Source organism: Papio anubis, chromosome 2 (genome assembly GCF_008728515.1).
Source record: "Papio anubis isolate 15944 chromosome 2, Panubis1.0, whole genome shotgun sequence".
Classification (NCBI taxonomy): domain Eukaryota; kingdom Metazoa; phylum Chordata; class Mammalia; order Primates; family Cercopithecidae; genus Papio; species Papio anubis.
In genome coordinates, this window is record NC_044977.1 from 21,436,912 (window position 1) to 21,457,346 (window position 20,435).

General features: G+C 39.5%; 1 protein-coding gene and 1 non-coding gene across 9 annotated transcripts in view; one reads left to right on the plus strand and one right to left on the minus strand.

Annotated features, from left to right (window-relative positions):
• SENP7 (SUMO specific peptidase 7) overlaps positions 1–18,025 on the minus strand; it is a 197,867-nt gene extending 179,842 nt beyond the window's left edge. For 7 of the 8 annotated variants that reach the window (XM_021933988.2, XM_021933986.2, XM_021933985.2 and 4 more), the window contains exons 1-2: positions 17,255–18,025; positions 6,021–6,070 (exon numbers count right to left, since the gene is read on the minus strand). In XM_021933988.2, coding sequence (XP_021789680.1) covers positions 6,021–6,070; positions 17,255–17,294 — 90 coding nt within the window. In that variant the 5' untranslated portion in view covers positions 17,295–18,025. Of the gene's footprint in view, positions 1–4,017; positions 4,306–6,020; positions 6,071–17,254 lie in introns of those variants that run through there. The other variant, XM_021933982.2, reaches the window with a different exon arrangement.
• On the plus strand, positions 7,123–7,225 carry LOC116274045. Its single transcript, XR_004182524.1, has one exon. It is a non-coding gene; the product is annotated as a small nucleolar RNA U13 (small nucleolar RNA).
• Positions 18,026–20,435: the final 2,410 nt, after the last annotated feature.

The following is a 20,435-nucleotide window of genomic DNA, read 5'->3' on the forward strand; positions in this document are numbered from 1 at the left end:
AGGAACATAAATTTATAAGAAAAAAAAATCCCCATTAAAAAGTGAGCAAAGGATATGAACAAACGATTCTTAAAGGAAGACACACATGTGGTCAGCAACATCACTGATCACTAGAGAAAGTCAAATCAAAACGACGAGACACTATCTCACACCACTCAGAATGGCTATTACTAAAAAGTCAAAAAACAACAGATGCTGGCAAGGTTGTGGAGAAAAAGGAACACTTTTACACCACTGCTGGGATTGTAAATTAGTTCAACCATTGTGGAAGACAGTGTGGTGATTCCTCAAAGACCTAGAGGCAAAAATACCATTTGACCCAGCAACACCATTACTGGGTATATACCCAAAGGAATATAAATCACTCTGTTACAAAGATATATGCATGCACATGTTTGCTGCAACACTATTCACAATAGCAAAGACATGGAATCAACCCAAATCCCCATCAATGATAGACTGAATAAAGAAAATGGTACATAGATACCATGGAATACTATGCAGCCATAAAAAGGAACACGATCATGTCTTTTGCAGGGACATGGATGGTGTTGGAAGCCATTATCTTCAGCAAACTAATGCAGAAAAAGAAAACCAAACAATTCATGTTCTCACTTTTAAGTGGGAGCTGAATGATGAGAACAGATGGACACAACGGGGGAACAACACACACTGGGGCCTGTCAGACAGGTAGAGGGAGCATCAGGAAGAATAGCTAATGGATGCTGGCCCTAATATCTAGGTGATAGGTTGTTCTTGCAGAAAACCACCATGGCGCACACCATGGCGACCTATGCAACGATCCTATACATCCTGCACGTAGTACCCCTGAACTTAAATAAAAGTCAAAGAAAAAAACGTTCACCACTGTTTCCCTGGTTACTTATGTCTAATGGAGTATCCAATACATGTTGAGTACCCAATAAATATCTACTGACCAATGCTTTAATCAATTAGATTTCAGAAAATAATGTTCATTATATACAGGTACGTAGGAAAAAACAGATTACAAGACAGTATTTTGTGGTTTTCTATTTTTTAATATTTGTTTCTTATAAAGAGACAAATAAACTAGAAGGATACACTTCATAGTATTAATTCTGGTTGTGTCTGGGTGGTCTTCTTTTTGTTTAACTGAACTTTAGAATATCTCTACAACAATCTAGTGTCATTTTAGAAATATTTCTTAAACATGTGTTTATTTATTTGAGACAGGGTCTCACTCTGTCACCTAGGCTGGCATGTAGTGACTCAGACATAACTTACTTCCTGCTTCTACCTCTTGGGCCCAGGCAATCTTCCTGCCTCAGCCTCCTGTGCAGCTGGGACCACAGGCATGCACCATCATATCTGATTAATTTTTTTTTTGTTTTGTAGACACAGGGTCTTACTTTGTTGCCCAGGCTAGTCCCGAATTCCTGGGCTCTGGGGCTCAAGTAATCCTCCCACCTTGGCCTCCCTAAGTGCTGGGTTTAGAGGCATGAGCTCCCACACCCAGCCAAACACTTCAAACACTGTTTTTTTTGTTTGTTTGTTTGTTTGTTTTTTTGAGACAGAATCTCAAAAAGGCTGAAGTGCAGTGCAGTGACGCGACCTCAGCTAACTGCAACCCCCACCTCCCGGGTTCAAACGATTCTCCTACCTCAGTGTCCGGAGTAGCTGGGATTACAAAAATGCACCACCATACCCAGTTAATTTTTGTATTTTCAGTAGAGATGGGCTTCCGCCATCTTGGCCAGGCTGGTCTTGAAGTCCTGACCTCAAGTGATCTGCCCACCTTGGCCTCCCAAAGTACTGGGATTATAGCCATGAGCCAACCTGCCAGGCCCAGGCCAAACACTTTAAATTCAACATGTGTTAGTATCTTCTCCCTGTATCCATCAAAGCTCTTATCCTTTTGGTAATTTATTTCCACTAGCAGCCTGGAGGAAAAGGCAGTAATATAAACTACTAACAATAATGTAATATGCTAATTTTCTAAGAAAGTCTACATTTTTTAAATGCACTACCACAACTTTATGTATAAATTATGGGATTAAGAAATAAGTAAATATATTGTAGATAATGAGAGACAGAAAAAAAATAAGGAAAGAGGAAAAGCTAGAATAAGCCTTGTGGTGTGGGACTGGAATCAGAAGTATCAGTATTCATTTTTTTATACAGATAGGCAGATAGAGAAATAAATATAGATACATGTGTTTCTGTGGGAAAACAGAGATACATATATTGTATGTGTGAACATATATTTTTCTGGTCTTGTCTGTTGAGAAAGCCTAAAAACAATGACATTCCAGTTGCAAGTACACCTAGCACACAGACCTGGGTTTCTAAATATCATCCTTCAATTGAAAGAACCAGGACTCCCTGGGAAAGTGGTTGATTTCAAGCCTGGGGCAGGGAAAACACAAGATAAGCATCTTGCAGTGCCAAAAAATATACAGTGTCAGAAAGTAAGCGTTCAAAAAAAAAAAAAAATGATAGGAGCACGTCAAAAGGGTACAGCCAACATGAAAGATCTCCCAAGGCTGGAATACTCTGACCAACAAACCTGTAATGACAGTAGTGGATTATAACTCACAGAATAAACTCAATATTCTATGAGTCTATATTGATATAAATAAATAAGTGAAGCCAGGCACAGTGGCTCATGCCTGGAATCCTCACACTTTGGGAAGCCGAAGCAGGAGGACCTCTAAATACATAAATAAGTAAGTAAGTTGGGGAAGAGAATCAGCTCTCCCTTACAGAAGAATTTTTATTTTTTAGAGACAGTGTCTCATTCTGTTATCCAGGCTGGAATGCAGTGGTGCAATCATGGCTGACCAAAGCCTCAACTTCCCTGGCTCAAGCAATCTTCCTATGTCAGCCTCCCAAGTAGCTGCGATTCCAGGCATATGCCAACATGCCAACTAATTTTTATTTTTCGATATGGGGTCTCACTCTGTTGCCCAGGCTGGCCTCAAATTCCTGACCTCAAGTGATCCTCCCACCTCAGCCTCCCAAAGTGCTGGGATTACAGTTGTGAGCCATCACACTGGTCCCTTATAGAAGAATTTACATTAATAAATCTATAGTGAATGAGCAAAAGAGAAAACCACCAAAATATCACAAATACAAATTTGCAGGCAAGATACACTGATAGGTGCTACAATAGTAAACAAAAGTTTGAGATAAAATAATATATTTGCACAGATTCAAAGCATCTCCCCTATTTATTAATTATAAAGAGGAGAAAAGTAACTTTACAATGGAGCAAACAGGCAGACACCATCTTAACCAAACAATCAAGGCTGACATTACCAGTACTAAGATATATCACTATCACGTAACCCCGATATAATGCACTAAGAAGGGCACCATCACTTCTGTGGTATTCCTCCCAAAAAGTCATAACCTTAATCTAATCTTGAGAAACCTGAAACAAACCCAAAGTGAGAGATATTCTACAAAATACTGTCCAGTTTTCTTCAAAAGTGTCATGGTCATGAAAGAAAAAAGACTGAAGAATTGTCACAGACTTAAGAAAACTAAGGAGACCTAACAACTAAATGCAATGTGGGATCCTGGATTGGATCTGGCAACAGAAAAAGGACATTAGTGAAACCGAAGGAATCCAAATGATGTCTACAGTTTAAAGCAGAGGTCCCCAACCCCCAGGCCAAGGACAACACAGCAGGAGGTGAGCAGCATGGGAGCCTTAGGGCCTGAGCTCCAACTCCTGTCAGATCAGCAGTGGCATTAGATTCTCATAGGAGCACAAATACTATTGTAAACTGCGCGTGCAAGGGACCTAGGCTGCACGCTCTTCTGAGAACCCAATGACTGAAGATTTGAGGTAAAACAGTTTCATCCCGAAACCATCCTCCCGACCCCTGTCCATGGGAAACTGTCTTCCACGATACTGGTCCCTGGTGCCAAACAGGTTGGGGACCACCGGTTTAAGGTACTGTATGAATATAAATTTATTGTTTTTTACAATCATACTATAGTTACATAAAATAATAACATTGAGAGAACCTGAGTGAATTGTACAGGAACTCTGCAAAATTTCTGTAACTTTTCTGTAAGTCTCAACTTCCTTGTAAACAAAAGTTTAAGAAACACTGTAGTACATCTAAAAATCAGAAAGAGAAATGGATTAATTAAGTATTAATTTCTAATGGCAGGATTTCAGATTAATTGCATGAATAATGCAACAGTCTAAAGCAAGATATTTCACTTCACTGGATATATTAAAAACAAAAATAGTAGTAGTTAATACAGAGGTATTTCAAAGTGGTATGATAGTATTCATCCTGGCAATGTAAGATTTTTTTTTTTTTTTTTTTTTTTTTTTTGAGACAGAATCTTGCTCTGTCACCCAGGTTGCAGTGCAATGGTGCAATCTCGGCTCACTGCAACCTCTGCCTCCCGGGTTCAAGCGATTCTCCTGCCTCAGCCTCCCAAGTAGCTGGGACTACAAGCACCCGCCATCATGCCCAGCTATTTTTTTTTTTTTTTGAGACAGAGTCTCGTTCTGTTGCCCAGGCTGGAGCGCAGTGGCACGATCTCAGCTCACGGCAAGCTCCATCTCCCAGGTTCACACCATTCTCCTGCCTCAGCCTCCCGAGTAGCTGGGACTACAGGCATCCTCCACCACGCCCCACTAATTTTTTGTATTTTTAGTAGAGACAGGGTTTCACCACGTTAGCCAGGATGGTCTCGATCTCCTGACCTCGTGATCCGCCCGCCTCGGCCTCCCAAAGTGCTGGGAGTACAGGCGTGAGCCACCAAGCCCAACCAATTTTTGTGTCTTTGTCGAGATGGGGTTTCACCATGTTGGCCAGGCTGGTCTTGAACTCCTGACCTCAAGTGATTCTACTGCCTTGGCATAAGATTTTTTTTAACCTTCTATTTACCCCACTTAAACTAAATCCAGAGTTTTAAATGGAGAAACCACACCAGGCAAATCTTAAGCCAAAAAAGAAAGAATATCTAAAGCCATACTTTCTATACGGTCTTCTAAGGTACTCTTGATTTCCTCTCATTGTCTTCCTTTATGAATTCTTCTTTGTTAAATGCTATAACTATGTAACATGAAGATGTATCATATTAAAGTTCTCTGTGCATAACTTAGACTGCTTCATAGGAAAGGGTTTAATAAATTCTTATAATGTAAATCAGGATATTACTGCATTTAAAGAACAAAATTCTAGAAAAAAAAAAATTATCTCTATATACCAGGTATGGTGGCTTATGCTATAATCCCAACACTTTTGGAGGCCAAGGCAGGAGGATTGCTTGAGGCCAGGAATGTGAGACCAGCCTAGGCAACATAGCAAGATCCCTGTCCCTACATAAAAAAATTAAAATTAGCTGGTCATGGTGGCACATCCCTGTATTCCCAGCTACTTGGGAGACTGAGGCAGGAGGATCACTAAAGCCCAAGAGTTCAAGGCTGCAGTGAGCTGTACTTGAGCCTGGGCAACAGAGCAAAACCCTGTCTCTTAAAAAAGAAAGAAAAGAAAAAGATTATCTTTCTTAAAAGGAATTAATTTTTTTGAACACTTCCTATGTAGGTAGAAACTTCATTTTGCTTGTTTTGCTACTCTTGGCATATGTAGAAGAAATAAATGAAAAAAAGAGGCTTAAAAGGACATATTCCCAATAGTAATGTTCAGCACATACCTTGAGTACGACTATTTTGCATCTATAGCATCACTAATGAATGAACATTAGGTACTCTAATAGATTAAGTCATCAAAGAAACGTTGTGATATGTTTTAAATAAAATCTAAAATGAGCTCTGGAAAGTATATTGGTCATCTGGTCTGGAAAGCATACCAGTCAACAATTTAAACAAAGTTGGTAGAAGGGTTTCCTGGTTGATCTTCAGTTAATTAGAATACACTATTCTCCCAAAACACTGATTAAAGTTTTATACTATTTTCTTTAAAATGTTATTAAAAAGACAAACAGCAAAATACTTTCAGTATCAGTAACTCCAAAGATAATAGATTAAAAGCAAAACAAATGCATACCTCCGATAAATCAGAAGATGACTTTTTCCTTTTTCCTTCTGTGGTGATTTCTACAAAAACCAAAGACGTGGTAAAAATTATTGTTTAACATCTAAATGAGATAAACAGTTTGATAAAGGAGATTCACATTCATTCCTTGTTTTAAATTAACTTGTTAGATTTAAATTTACACTGATATATTTTACAGAAACTGAAGGGCTAAACATAAAAGTCAAAAAATAACTACATGTCAGAAGAATAGCAGATTCTCACACAATGTCTCCAGTAAAAAAAAATATATATATATATATAATACACACACACACACACACACACACACACACACACACACACAAATAGAAAAGAAAGAGGAAAACTTGGCTCTAAGAACTAAACAAATTCCCTGGCCAAAGACCTCACACCTAGTAGTAGAACCATTTGATCAGACAAATTATTATAATGGGGGGAGGTAGAAGCAGGTGAAATTCTAGAAGTTAGAAGTTGAGAATATTCTATAAAAACACTTTCAGTTCTACTACATATCTAAGCATGCTGTGCAACTGGGAACAGTTTAACTGTCTTTTACTTACCAACATTTTTTCAGACTTGCTGTGGATTTTTCTGAGTCCTAACTTCCAATCAGCAAATATTAATTCAATGTCTATTATGTGCCCTGACACTGTGCTAGGCAATGAGTACAGTGTAGTAGGCAAATTAGGCAAAAGTTCCAAACTTTCCTGGAACTTATAGTCTACTGGAATATATCACAGATTTTACTAAAAACATAAATGGCAGAGATATATATAGATTGTCACCTGCTTGTGACAAATGCATGACTGCAATTCCATAGGAAAGGGATGATTTTCAAAATAAATGATGCTGAGGCAATTTGATAACCAAATGGGGGAATAACACCCTTGACTACCTCACACCATACACAAAATTAATTTGAAATGAATCATAGATTTCAATGTCAAAGATAAAAACAAAGCATCTAGATTTAAATAGGAGAATATCTTCATCACCTTTGGGTGGGCAAAGATTTTTCAGAGAGGGCACAAGTAGTACTATCCACAAATGAAAACATTAACAAACTGTACTTCATTAAAATTAAGAACTTCTGATCCTACTGTAGCTCATGAGCATGATGCCTGGGTGTTCACACGCATCTGTGAGATGTCGCACCTTGAACCTTGTTACCATGTCAGCACATCACCCATCTGACATGAAAGAAAAATAAAGAACCACACTGGATTAGTGGGGTTTTTCTGTTTTGTTTTGTTTTTGAGACTGAGTTTTGCTCTTATTGCCCAGCCTGGAGTGCAATGGCGCAAATCTTGGCACACCGTAACCTTTGCCTCCCGGGTTCAAGAGATTCTTCTGCCTCAGCCTCCCGAGTAGCTGGGATTACAGGCATGCGCCACTACGCCAGGCTAATTTTGTATTTTTAGTAGAGGCAGGGTTTCTCCATGTTGGTCAGGCTGCTCTCCTAACCTCAGGAGATCCGCCCACCTCAGCCTCCCAAAGTGCTGGGATTACAGTGAGCCAAGGCGCCTGGCCTGGATTCGCTTTGAGAAAGAAAAAAGGAAAAAAAGAAAAGGTCAGGCACAGAGGCTCATGCCTGTAATCCCAACACTTTGGGGCCAAGGCATGGGGATCACTTGAGCCCAGGAGTTCGAGACCAGTCTGGGCAACACAGTGGGATCCCATTGCTACAAAAATGTTAAAAAATTAGCTGGACATGAAAGCACATGCAGGTAGTCCCAGCTACTCAGGAGGTTGAGATGGAAAGATCACTAAAGCCTGGAAAGTTACAGCTGCAGTGAGCCATGACTGCAACACTGCACTCCAGCCTGGGTGACAGAGTGAGACCCTGTCTCAGATTAAAAAAAAAAAGAACTTCTGTTCATCAAAAATCATCAAGAGTGAAAAGGCATGTCAAGATTAAAAGAAAAATACTTATAATACATGCATTTGTCAAAGAAAACATAACCAGAATATATAAAGAACTCCCAAAGCAAAAGCAAGATAATCCTATCTTCAAAACGGACAAAAGTCTGAATAGGCACTTCACAAAAAAGAATATCCAAATGGCCAATAAACATATAAACAGGTGCTCAATTTCATAATCATTAGGGAAACGCAAAATTAAAATGGCAATGAAAACCATTAAACAGCCTTTAGAATGGGTAAAAGTAAAAAGATTGACACCACCAAGTATTGGTGAGAGAGTGGAACTCATATGCTCTTGCTAAGAGTAGTGCTTCACCAGCATCTACTGAAGTTAGACACCTGCCTATGCAATATCCAACAACTACACTTTTAGATAAATAACCAACAGAAATAAGAATATTCAGGTATTTTTGTTCTTAATATCCAAAAACTGGAAACAATCCAAATATCCAAGTATGGATAAACATATTCATGTAATGGAAAACTATACAGCACTAAAAGATAATGAATTACTGCTATGCACAATATGGATATATCACTCAGGCAAGCTTAAAGGAAACCAGATGCAGAAGAGTATATGATTCTATTTCTCTGAAATTCAAGGAGAGTTAAAATAAACCTATGGTAACACTAGTTAAAACAGTGACGGGGGCCAGGCATGGTCGCACATGCCTATAATCCCAGCACTTTGGGAGGCTGAGGTGGGTAGATCGCTTGAGCTCAGGAGTTTGAGACCAACCTGGGCAAAATGGTGAAACCCCATCTGTATAAAAAAGTGTGGTGGTGTGCACCTGTACTCCCAGCTACTCAGTAGGCTGAGGTGGGAAGATCACTTGAACCAGGAAGTTGAGGCTGCAGTGAGCTATGATGGCACCACTGCACTCCAGCCTGGGCAACAGAGCAAGACACTGTCTCAAATTAAAAAAAAAAAAAAAAAAGCCACTGAACTATATACTAAAGATATGTGTACTATATGGTACTTAAAATCAGAAATAATAACTAATGAAATATAGACTACCAAAAAATCTATATTGCTGAAATGATTTATTCTAAGTTCATAATACACAGCATTAGTTTCACTATATGAACCATGTAATGTTTTCCTGATCTAAAAAATTATTTTCGGGCCAGGTGCAGTGGCTTATGCCTGTAATCCCAGCACTAATGGGAGACCAAGGTGGTTGGGTCACTTGAGGTCAGGAGTTCGAGACCAGCCTGGTCAACATGGGGAAATCCATCTCTACTAAAAATACAAAAAAAAAACTAGTTGGGTATAGTGGCAGGCAACTATAATCCCAGCTACTCAGGAAGCTGAGGCAGGAAAATCGCTCAAACCCAGGAGGCAGAGGTTGCAGTGAGCCAAGATCACGCCACTGCACTCCATCCTAGGCAACAAGAGCAAAACTCCATCTCAAAAATATATATATATATTTTTTCACCTCTATATTTAAGCGTTTGACAACTTCAAATTTCAATAAACTAGTATTCAAGTTGACTACCAAAAATAAAGAATTTTTTAAATAAGTGATAAGAAAGTCTTTATCCTGTAGAAATTCATTTTGTAGTCAATTTTAAATTTAACAAAACACTTATCTATATATACACAATGGAATACTATTCAGGAATGAAAAAGGAATGAACTCATGTCTTTTACAGTAACATAGAACTGGAAACCTTCATCTTCAGTGAAACAACTCAGATTAGAAGCTCACATCTATATTCCCAACACTTTGGGAGGCCAAGGCGGGGTGACTGCTCAAGCCCAGGAGTTTGAGATCAGCCTGCACCACATGGTGAGACCCTGTCTCTACAAATATTTATTTGAATTAGCTGGGTACAGTGACACCACCTGTGGTCTCAGCTGCTTGGGAGGCTGAGGTGGGAGAATCGCTTGAGCCCAGGAGGCTGAGGCTGCAATGGGCCATATTTGCACCACTACACTCCAGTCTGGACAACAGAGCGAAACCATTTCAAAAAGAAAAAGAAAAAAGAAAAAAAAGAAGAACTCAGAAAGTCAAATACCACATATTCTCACTATAATACGTAGGAGCTAAATAATGTGTGTACCCGTAGACACAGAGTGTGGAATAACAGTCACTGGAGACTTGGAAGGCTGGGAGTAGTACAGTGAGGGATGAGAAATTACTTAATGGGTACACTATTCAGCTAATGATTGCACTAAAAGCCCAGATTTCACCACCACACAATATACCCACATAACAAAGCTGTACTTGTACCCCTTAAATTTATACAAAATAAAAGAATATATCATTTTTCAAAGGAGTATCAGTTCCTTAAATTTGAATTTACAAATTTATATCCCCAAAATATCTCATTGGGTTAAAAGTGCTTCCATCCTGTTTTGTTCCGCTATTTCCTTTCATTAATGCTATTATGAATCCCGAAATGTTTATGTTTTTTTTTCTTGGCCAACTTTGTCTAATAAAAAAATTTACAGTTTTTTTATAACTGACTTGGTCCATCTTATACCAGGTTAGCTCTGGAGTGTTTAAATAAGCATATGATGTGCCTCGACTTGAGACTGTATGGTATAGTTATCATGCTTAAGAGTATATATTTTAAAGCTAGACAACCCAAATTTGTATCTTGGCTTACTAGTTGTGACTTCTTTGAGTCGCAGTTTCTCATCTGTAAAACGGGAGAGAATGTATGCCTTTTTAATTCTTAAGATTAAAGTATGATAGTCTATATTAAGGCATTTAGCATTACGTCTAACATACAGTTGGTACAAAAGAAATGGTAACTATAACATTTTATAGTCAAGTATCTCCCTTTAGGAGACTGCAGTATTTTAGCATTAGCATATAGGAAAATCTCTCCAATTACTCTCATTCTAAATATACGAGTCAAAAAATTAAAAGCATAACTTTTCCCATTCAGTCACTTATTTATTCTTTTTTTTTTTTTTTTTTTTTTTTTTGAGATGGAGTCTTGCTCTGTCACCCAGGCTGGAGTGCAGTGGCATGATCTCAGCTCACTGCAACCTCTGCCTCCCAGGTTCAAGTGATTCTCCTGCTTCAGCCTCCCGACTACCTGGGACTACAGGAAGGACATGCCTGGCTAATTTTTTATATGTTTAGTAGAGAGAGGGATTCACCATATTGGCCAGGCTGGTCTCCAACACCTGAGCTCAAGTGATCTGCCCACCTTGGACTCCCAAAGTGCTGGGATTACAGGCATGGGCCACCGCACCCAGCCTATTTATTTGACATAATAGTAATTATCATTGCCTGGCATTATGCTAAGTGCTGTAAACAAATTATTTTCCTTAATCCTGACATCATGAAATCAATAATGTATTATCTCCATCTGATAGATTAAGAAATTAAGGTTTGAGGGATCCAAATAACTTGCCCAATGTTACCACAGTGATCCATCACTGGTCATACTCCAGAGATGATACTCTAAACCAGTACACTCTAGGCATACTGGATGCTATGGGGAAATAAAATTAATGACAGTCCCTGTCACAGTGTTAATAGTATAGCAGTAGACATTAGACAACTCAGCAAGCTAGAATATATGATGGAATCTGATAAACATCATATAAGAGGCATAAAGACCCACAGAAGTGCAGAAACAGGTATAAATTTAAGTTTGAGTTAAGAAAATGGTTCTTGGAAAGGCACAACTGAACTGAGCTTGGGCCAGGCATGGTGGCTCATGCCTATAATCCCAGCACTTTGGGAGGTCAAGGTGGGAGGATCACTTGAGGCGAAGAGTTCAAGACCAGCCCGGGTAACACAGTGAGACCCCATCTCTACAAAAACTAAGTTTTTTTTTTTTTTTTTTTAAATAGCCAGGCATGATAGTGTGTGCCTACAGTCCTAGCTACTCGGCAGGCTGAGGTAGGAGGATAGCTTGAGCCCAGGAGTTCAAGGCTGCAGGGAGCTATGATCATGCCACTGCACTCAAGCCTAGGCAACAGAGCAAGATCCCATTTCAAAAAAAAAAGAACTGGGCTTTGAAGAATAAAGTTTAGACAGGCAGAAATGGGTGGAGCCAGGCACAACCCAAGGGTGATTTACCAATACAAGCACACACAAACTAGGATGAAGCAGCCCACATCAGCCAGATTCATAAACTACTGAAAACCCAAATGAAAGTTATTCATCAGGAAGGCATTATAACAGAATTCTAGTCTGGATCTTTGGAGCTACTCAATCTTATTCATAACCCATTCTCTGTGTTACCATGCCCCCTTAATTTACTTTTCAATCCTCTGCCTTCCATCATCAGGCCTAGGAATCACCACCAAGATGTCAATCTCTATAGCCTATCACCTTCTTATTATCACACCTCATATAATTCAATTCTACCCCCTCATCTACATCTTCTCCAACTCTTCCCTAGTTTACTAAATTCTTTTCCAAAGTCAATACAGTTTCCTTAAATTTTGAATATTTTCTTTGAACTTCTCCTCCACCTTAGGTTAACTAAATCCTAGCTTTTTATTAGCTATATTACTTTGTTAAAACTCTCCTACTTATAAAACAGAAGTAGAGATTAACAATCTCTATTGTTTCCTCTAGGGGGGAGACAAAAAAAAATTTTCTTCCCCACCACCACCATCTCCCATTAATATTCTAACTTTATTGCAATAATTCCTCCTTTAAAATTGACATAAATTGGAGACATTCCCGGCTGGGCACAGTGGCTCACACCTGTAATCCCAGCACTTCGGGAGGCCAAGGCGGGTGGATCACGATGTCAAGAGATTGAGACCATCCTGGCCAACATGGTGAAACCCCGTCTTTACTAAAAATACAAAAATTACCTGGGCATGGTGGCATGCACCTGTAGTCCCAGCACCTGTAGTCCCAGCTACTCAGGAGGCTGAGGCAGGAGAATCGCTTGAACCCAGGGGGCAGAGGTTACAGTGAGCTGATATCACGTCACTGCACTCCAGCCTGGAGACTCCATCTCAAAAATAAAAACATTGATATATTCCCTTGCCCATATTTATGACTGCCATCTACTGACCCAAGATCCTCTCCATGTCTAGAATACTGATTCTTGGTTCATAGTTTAAGTATGATCAAAATTCACCATCATTCTGAAGCACTAAAACATCCATTAACCAACTCACTCAAAACAATGGAATCATCTTCATTTAATGGTACAAACTTCTAAATATCTCCATTTCAGCAATATGCATTCAAGAATGCCTTTAAGGAAAACTCTCAAGTTCTCAAATGCAAGCCTTTCATTCTATATACTGTCTTCCTCACTCCCACTAAATCCACTCTTTGCCCTTACATCTTGCCACACCCTTTAATTCTAAGTAAAATTAAACTCATTTTTTTTTGCAAACTCTTGCTTCTGTACCGCTTGGCACTACTAAGTCACAAAGTATTTAGAGCTCCAACTACTATAAAACTCACACTTGTTTTAACTAAGACTGCAAGAGTACTTAATATGTATTCATCCCTAATTGACCTATCTTGCATTCCCAGTACCATTTAAAAGCCCCTTTCTCTAAAGATTACCTTACTATTTCATTTAGAAGCCATAACTGCAGTATCTTTAGTCCCAAGATATGTCTATATCTTTATCCATCTTTTCTCCTTTCCCTATGTCTCATCAAACTGTTCTTTGATGCCATCCATCTCTCCCATTTCTTCCAGGACCTCACTCCATTATCTCCTACCTGATATATATTCAATCCTTCCCTCTCTACCCCTTTCCTGCTCCCTACCAACCTGATTTAAGTCTCTCACAATCTTAAGAAAAAACAAGCCTTTCTACCTAATTTCCTACTCAAGCTTGTTCTAGAAATCTTTCCTTCCCATCTCATTTTCTCAGCTTACTTTTGCTGCCCCATTTCCTCACCGCCATCATTCGTCTAGCCTTTTGAAATTTGACTTTTGTCTACTAGTCTACTAACCACTCTTACCATCAGTAAAAGTGGCCTCCTAATTGCCAAATCCAGCACCCTCATGCTACTTTAACTCTCTGAAATGCTAACATTTCTTTTTTACTCTCCTCCCTATCTTCCCAAACCTGTCACATTCCTAATCTACCTAACTGGTTAGTAGTATCTCTTCCTACCTACTTTGAAATTAGTTGTATGTGATTTAAGACCTTCCTTACTCTATATTATTTTTGTGGGCAATTCCATTCATTCCAATGACTTCAACTAAGATCTCTGCAAATAATGCAGCTTTATCATAACTAATTGTAAGTTCTCATCTTGAGCTTCAATTATCATTCATTACACTTTCAATGCAAAGTAAACATCACCTGAACCTACTGAAAGATTTAAGACAGTTATACCATCAGGGACACTAGTAGCAGTAAATGAAATTAAAACTATAGATCTTATCATTAGAGACCACATTTTGAATCTTGTTTCTTAGTAGCTATTACTAATCTTTATCCTGCCCCTAAATTCCAGTTCTCTCATCTGTAAATGAAAAACAATTACTTTATAAGGCTTTTGAAAATACTGAAGTTTCCAAAGTTCTTAGCACAGTGTCTAGTGCCTAAGTACTTAAAGAACATATGTATCCTTAACTGCAAATGAGAGTGACACAGGTCTCCAAGAATGTTGCCTGAAGCAATCAGTTGAAAGTTGGTTCAAATTTACTTGACATTTCCTATTTTGATTCAAAAAATTCATTTGAAAATTGCAGTCTATGATTCTAATTTATCTGTGCTATATTTTTGTTAACACTTTTAATGGTCATTCTCCCTTACTCCCACACACTTTATCATTCAACTTCAGTGAACCTGTCTCTGATGCCAGCCATCTTTTAATGTGTATCACCATGTAATATACTGCTTTTAATGTTATAGTTATCAGTTATGTGAGTCACAAATACATGTGTTTAGCTTAAACCAGCTGGAATTGGGTTTCTGTTACTTGCAACTGAAAAAGTTTTGAGCAGTACACTGTGAACATTTTACAGTTCTTCCTTGTTTAGGAGATAGTTTAGGGCAGCCTAATGTAGTCTCACAGACAAAACTTTCAAATTTTGTGTTTTATTTTATCTTTCTACTGCTACCCATCCTCCTTCTACCTCTTCTTCCTGTTTTATTAATCAAACTCTTCTGTGTATTTAGGAAACTTTGATGACTATAAATGTCACGTCATGGCCGCGTGCGGTGGCTCACGCCTGTAATTCCAGCACTTTGGGAGGCCGAGGCGGGTGGATCACCTGAGGTCAGGAGTTCGAGACCAGCCTGGCCAACATGGTGAAACCCCATCTCTACCAAAAGTATAAAAATTAACCAGGCATAGTGATGGGTACCTGTAATCCCAGCTACTAGGGAGGCTGAGGCAGGAGAATTGCTTGAACCCGAGAGGCGGAGGTTGTAGTGAGCCAAGACTGCGCCACTGAGCCCCAGCCTGGTCAACAGAGTGAGACTCCGGTCTCAAAAAAAAAAAAAAAAAAAAGTCACTTCATTTGGGTTCCAATTAGCAACAACTTACAATGAAATGGCAACTGCATGCATACAACCATTACACGGAATCTTTCAACCAGCTGATCGTGTTTTATTTCTGAGAATTTATATCAGGAAATTAAATATACACTATTAAGAAAAGCGGAAGCATACTTAAAAATTAATTTGTGCACATCTTAAAATTAGCGGCATACTGGAGAACGGCTAGGTAACATTAGATTTGGGTATGGATTTTATTATACTTATTTTTCAGAAAGGACAGCTCCAAAAGAGAGATCATGAGAAAAAGAAAACGCTCTCCAGACATATAACTAACATAAATATCAATGTCTTTTAAGGATAAACAGCTTTATTATCAAAATCCACTTCCCACAACTACTTACATCAAGTTACTGTGACAAATAAATAAATCTAAGTGTAATCAGGTAAAGGGGAATGTGACTTGTTGAAGTACAAGGCAAATATCTTACCTTCCCTCCCCAAAAATGTATTAAACCTAGATGAAATGCATTTATTTTTAAAAAGCTGTGCATCTCAAAGGAAGATAGGATTATACCTAGAGTTCTGTGTTAGGAAGCACGCAAATGACGCCAGCTAAGCGCTGTGCATTTTCCTAATGTGTCCATTTTAGAGGTTTGGTGCGGGGTGGAGACTATTAAAACAAACATCAGTTGAAGGCATATACCTACATGTATGTATAAACATACACATATATCATTTATACATGTGCTTTCAAAGGAGAAAACTACTATCTCCAGAATACACACCAACATCGCTAACACTGGTTGCATATGAAAAGGGATTTCAGGTTTTCAACTGCTTCAAGTAGTGTCCCCAGAGATCCATAATCACTCTCCTTTGCAATTAAGGCTGAAAGAAGTTTGAGATGCACTGCCACAGGGCACTCCTAAATAAATTTGGAATTGTCAACAATGTTTCTGCAGAAATCAACGGTACCATAAGAAACAGAAAAATGAAATGAAATTGATTCATTGGGCGTTCATTTGTGGACTGTACGCATGTGAGTCCTCGTCCTCTCCTCCTACCACCCGTAGGACTTAACACAAGGACTTGAGGACCCCTTAATGGATGAAATGTTTGACAAAAACTTCTCGACTGGGAGGAACTCTACCTCACGTCTTTATAACTCCACCTTCTTGTTTCCAAGACGTTGTACACAAAACTGAAGATAGTCATTTAAAACAAAGTAATTTCCAAAACAAAAATATGCTGAAAATAAAAACACAACGAAAGCACGACTTCAAATCCTTTGTTTGACTTTCCAATCACTTTTGGAAGACGCAGGGGAGGCTGGAAAAGAAAAAGGCTATTAGGCGGGCCTGTTCAGCAGAACGAGACCCGGCGAGGCATTGTATCAAAGAAAAGGAGTCTCCGTTCGCAAGCCCCACCTTTCCTCCCCAGCAGCAGCTACCTGCTGAGGGAAAGAGGAGGGAGAGGGGAAGGGACGCAAAGTCGAGAAGCAAAGGAAGAGAGCAAAGTGGGGTCAGGCGCTGAGAAGCCGAAATGAAATTGGAACATTGGTGGAATTACGAGGAAGGCGTGGCAGAGAGTGGCAAGCCAACCGGGAAGATCCATGGGCAGATGAGATGCAAGGAAAGTGTTCGCGGGAGGAGGGAAAAAATAAAAGGGGTTTTGAGGTGAAGAGCGCCCGAGGCTTCGATGACAGCTCGGACCGGGTCTTCGACTCGAGGGGCGGGGACGACCCGGGAGCCTTCCATTGTGCGCGCCCCCTCCTCTCCCCGCCCCCGCCCTCGCCCTCGCGGCTTCGGGCCGCAACCCCAGCTGCAGCCAGCGCCTCCCGTCTGCCCGGGGTAGGAGACAATATGCTTAACCCTCCTCCGACCCTTTCTCACCGGATGAAGATGGCCGTCGCCCGAGCTTTCTCTTGTCCATCTTCTCCCGCTGCTGAAATTTCAGTTGCAGGCGCTGTCACCTCAGGACCCCTCCGGCTTGGGAGAGGGAGGGGGAGGGGAAAGAAAAAAAAAAAGCCAGCTATGTGCGAAGCGCGCTTGCGCAAGAGCCGTCGCCTGCCCTTCGACCGGAAATCAGCTGCCCCTCCCACCATCAACCGGAAATCATTTCCTGGGACTTTTCTCTGTGGGCTGTCTCCTCCAGCGTTTTTTTGGTGGGGTTTATTTCATGATCTGATCCCCTCTGGGGAAGTGAACCATCTGGGTGCTCGATTTTAGCTTTGTTGACTTTGAAGATTAGATTGACAACAATTAAAAGGGGAAAACAGGAACTCCTCCGGTTCGCTGGATCTCGCGAGGTGGCCAAACAACTATGAAAACAAAACGCTAGTGTTTGCAGTATTACGTTCCTGACAGCCTCTCTTACATATTTGCCCCAAACGCCCTTCCTCGAACTCAGAAACCAAAAGATTTTAAGATGGCAAAATCACCTAATAATAGCCTAGCTATTAGTTTAGCATTTGCACTGGAAATAAGTAGGCTGACGAGGAAAAATGTCTTAGAGAGAATTTCTTTTTAAAATTAAAACTCGTGATTTTTAAAGTTCCTTAAAAGCTAGAACTTAATTTTTCAATAACTGAAATACTGAGATGACAAAAAGTGGGTGGCTATAAACTGGAATTTGTTCAATTAACATTTACCACGATACTTAAGGGACTAGACCGGTCATCAATGAACTCAAGGTCTGGTACTATTAGCCTGATCCCTAATGGTGCATATCTGAATAATTTTTAAATGAACGTGTAAGCTTTCATGACGATTTAATCACAAGTTTAACAAAATTCAGCACAGTGCTCTAAGCAGGGAAAATGTTTCTGGCATGTTCCAAGCCCGAAGGGACTCTGGAAATCGGGTTTGATTCCCAAGCCGGCCCTTTTATACCCCTCACCCCATCCCTCCAACGCCCATCTCCCATCCTAATGGAGTGAATAAAGGGATCGGCCCAACTCGTCCACTAAAGCAGTCCCCTTCTTCATGAGTCAAGCCTTCCTAATTATAATATGGTCAGTCCCCAGGTAGAGGTGAGGCCCCAGGTGTTGTGGGGTGTTGGGCTTGGGGAAGTGTTCTACATGGCAGTAATGACCGCAAGGCAGATACACTTTAAGTCTTGCTGGGATTGAGGTTCACTGTAAGGATTTCATTTTGTTGGTTTATTTGGTTAATTTCTGTTTAACAAAAACATTGCTTTCTGAAAAATAATTGAATGTTCAGTTTCCTCACAAACTAATTTTTTTAACCAAAGAACTTAACTGACTCAGAAGTCAGGCTGGGCCGGGCACAGTGGCTCACGTCTGTAATCCCAGCACTTTAGGAGGCCGAGGCAGAATAGCTTGAGCCCAGACATTCAAGACCATCCTGGGCAACAAAGCAAGACCCCCCTCTCCACAAAAATATACAGGCCAGATGCCATGACTCACCCTAGGCGGGCGCATCACTTGAGCCCAGGAGTTTGATATGAGCCTGGGCAATATAGTGAGACCTCCTCTCTACAAAAAAATTTAAAAACTAGCCACGCATGGTGGCCAGCATGCCTGCAGTCCCAGCTACTCAAGAGGCTAAGGCAGGAAGATCACTTATGGGGTTGAAGTTGCAGTGAGCCTTGATCAGGCCCCAGCCTGGGCGACAAAGCAAGACTGTCTCCAGAAAAAACAACAAAAATTACCCGGGCATGGTGGAGCACACCTATAGTCCCGGCTACTGGGGAAGATGAGATTTAAGGATTATTTGAGTCCACGACTTTGAAGCTGCAGTGAGCTATGATCACTACATGGTACTCCCGCCTGGACGACACACAGATACCCTACCTCAAAAATAAAAATAAAAAATAAACTTCCCAGACAATTATGTTACATACTCCAATTTGGTAAAACCAACACTTAGTGACATCTGCTTTTCTTTTTTCTTATCTCTGATATTATTTTTTCTATATGTCCTTGCTTCTGGTGGATTAAATACAGCTTTTTTGTTTCCTAGGGAGAGGTGAACAGTGGGGAGGGACATTATGTACTTTCCTCTTATTTTGAAATTTCTACAGATATAATTTCACAATCACTATTATTTTCTACAATTTACTAAATGGAATTGTAATACAGGCATTATTATTTTTCTAAAAAACTGCATAATCACTTTCTGTGTTGGGAAAAGAAAAATAGTGCTGCTTTTGTACCAAAACAGTATTCTTTCTTTAAAATATATTTTCTAGAGGTGTTGTGTTTTGTTTTGCTTTCCTAAATATGAAAATAAATGAAAACTTACTCATTGTAAAAAAAAAAAAAAGTATCATTAGATATTTTTAAATTTTCTGAGTAAAAGTATTCTCTATTCTGTGCTTCTTAATGGCATGGTATATACAAAAGGACCTTGTTCCTAAATATAAAAAAGGATTATAATTACTGTATTAGATTATTACTCTGTAACCAGGGGATTTCTTAACTTCTCAGATTATAAAATTACTTTTTTATAAAAGCTTACTAATCACCTGTGAAAAATGTAAATATTGTTAAATGTAACCACTTTTGATCCTAGAAAGGAAAGGGGTTCCTTAAAAATCCAAATATGCTAATTAAAGTTATTTGCGTCTATGATTCCAGTGTCCCACCCACCCTCTTCTTTAAAGATAATCACACCTAACCTAGAGAAGTCAAATTCAGGGAACTCGAAAGTAGAACGGTGGTTGCTAGTGCCTAGTGTGAGGAGAGTGGGGAGTTATTGTTTAATGGGTCTAGACTTACAGTTTTGTAAGATGAAAAGCATTCTGTGAATGGATGTCAGTAATGGTTACACAACAATGTGAATGTACGTAATGCCTCTGAACTGCACACTTAAAAATGGTTAGAATGGTAAATTTTGTTATGTATATTTTCACAATTGTTTTTTACTTTAAGAAATAACCACACCTAGAATAAATCATTACAGCTGTGTCACCACCTAATCCAGGATACTGGAAAAGCCTAATTTCAAATTCTCTCTAATGCGTATATGCTGTTCTCCTTTTTTAAAATTTTAGTCTGCATTAAACGACTGGAGTACTTGACATAGTAAACAAAGTGCCTACCAAATGGCC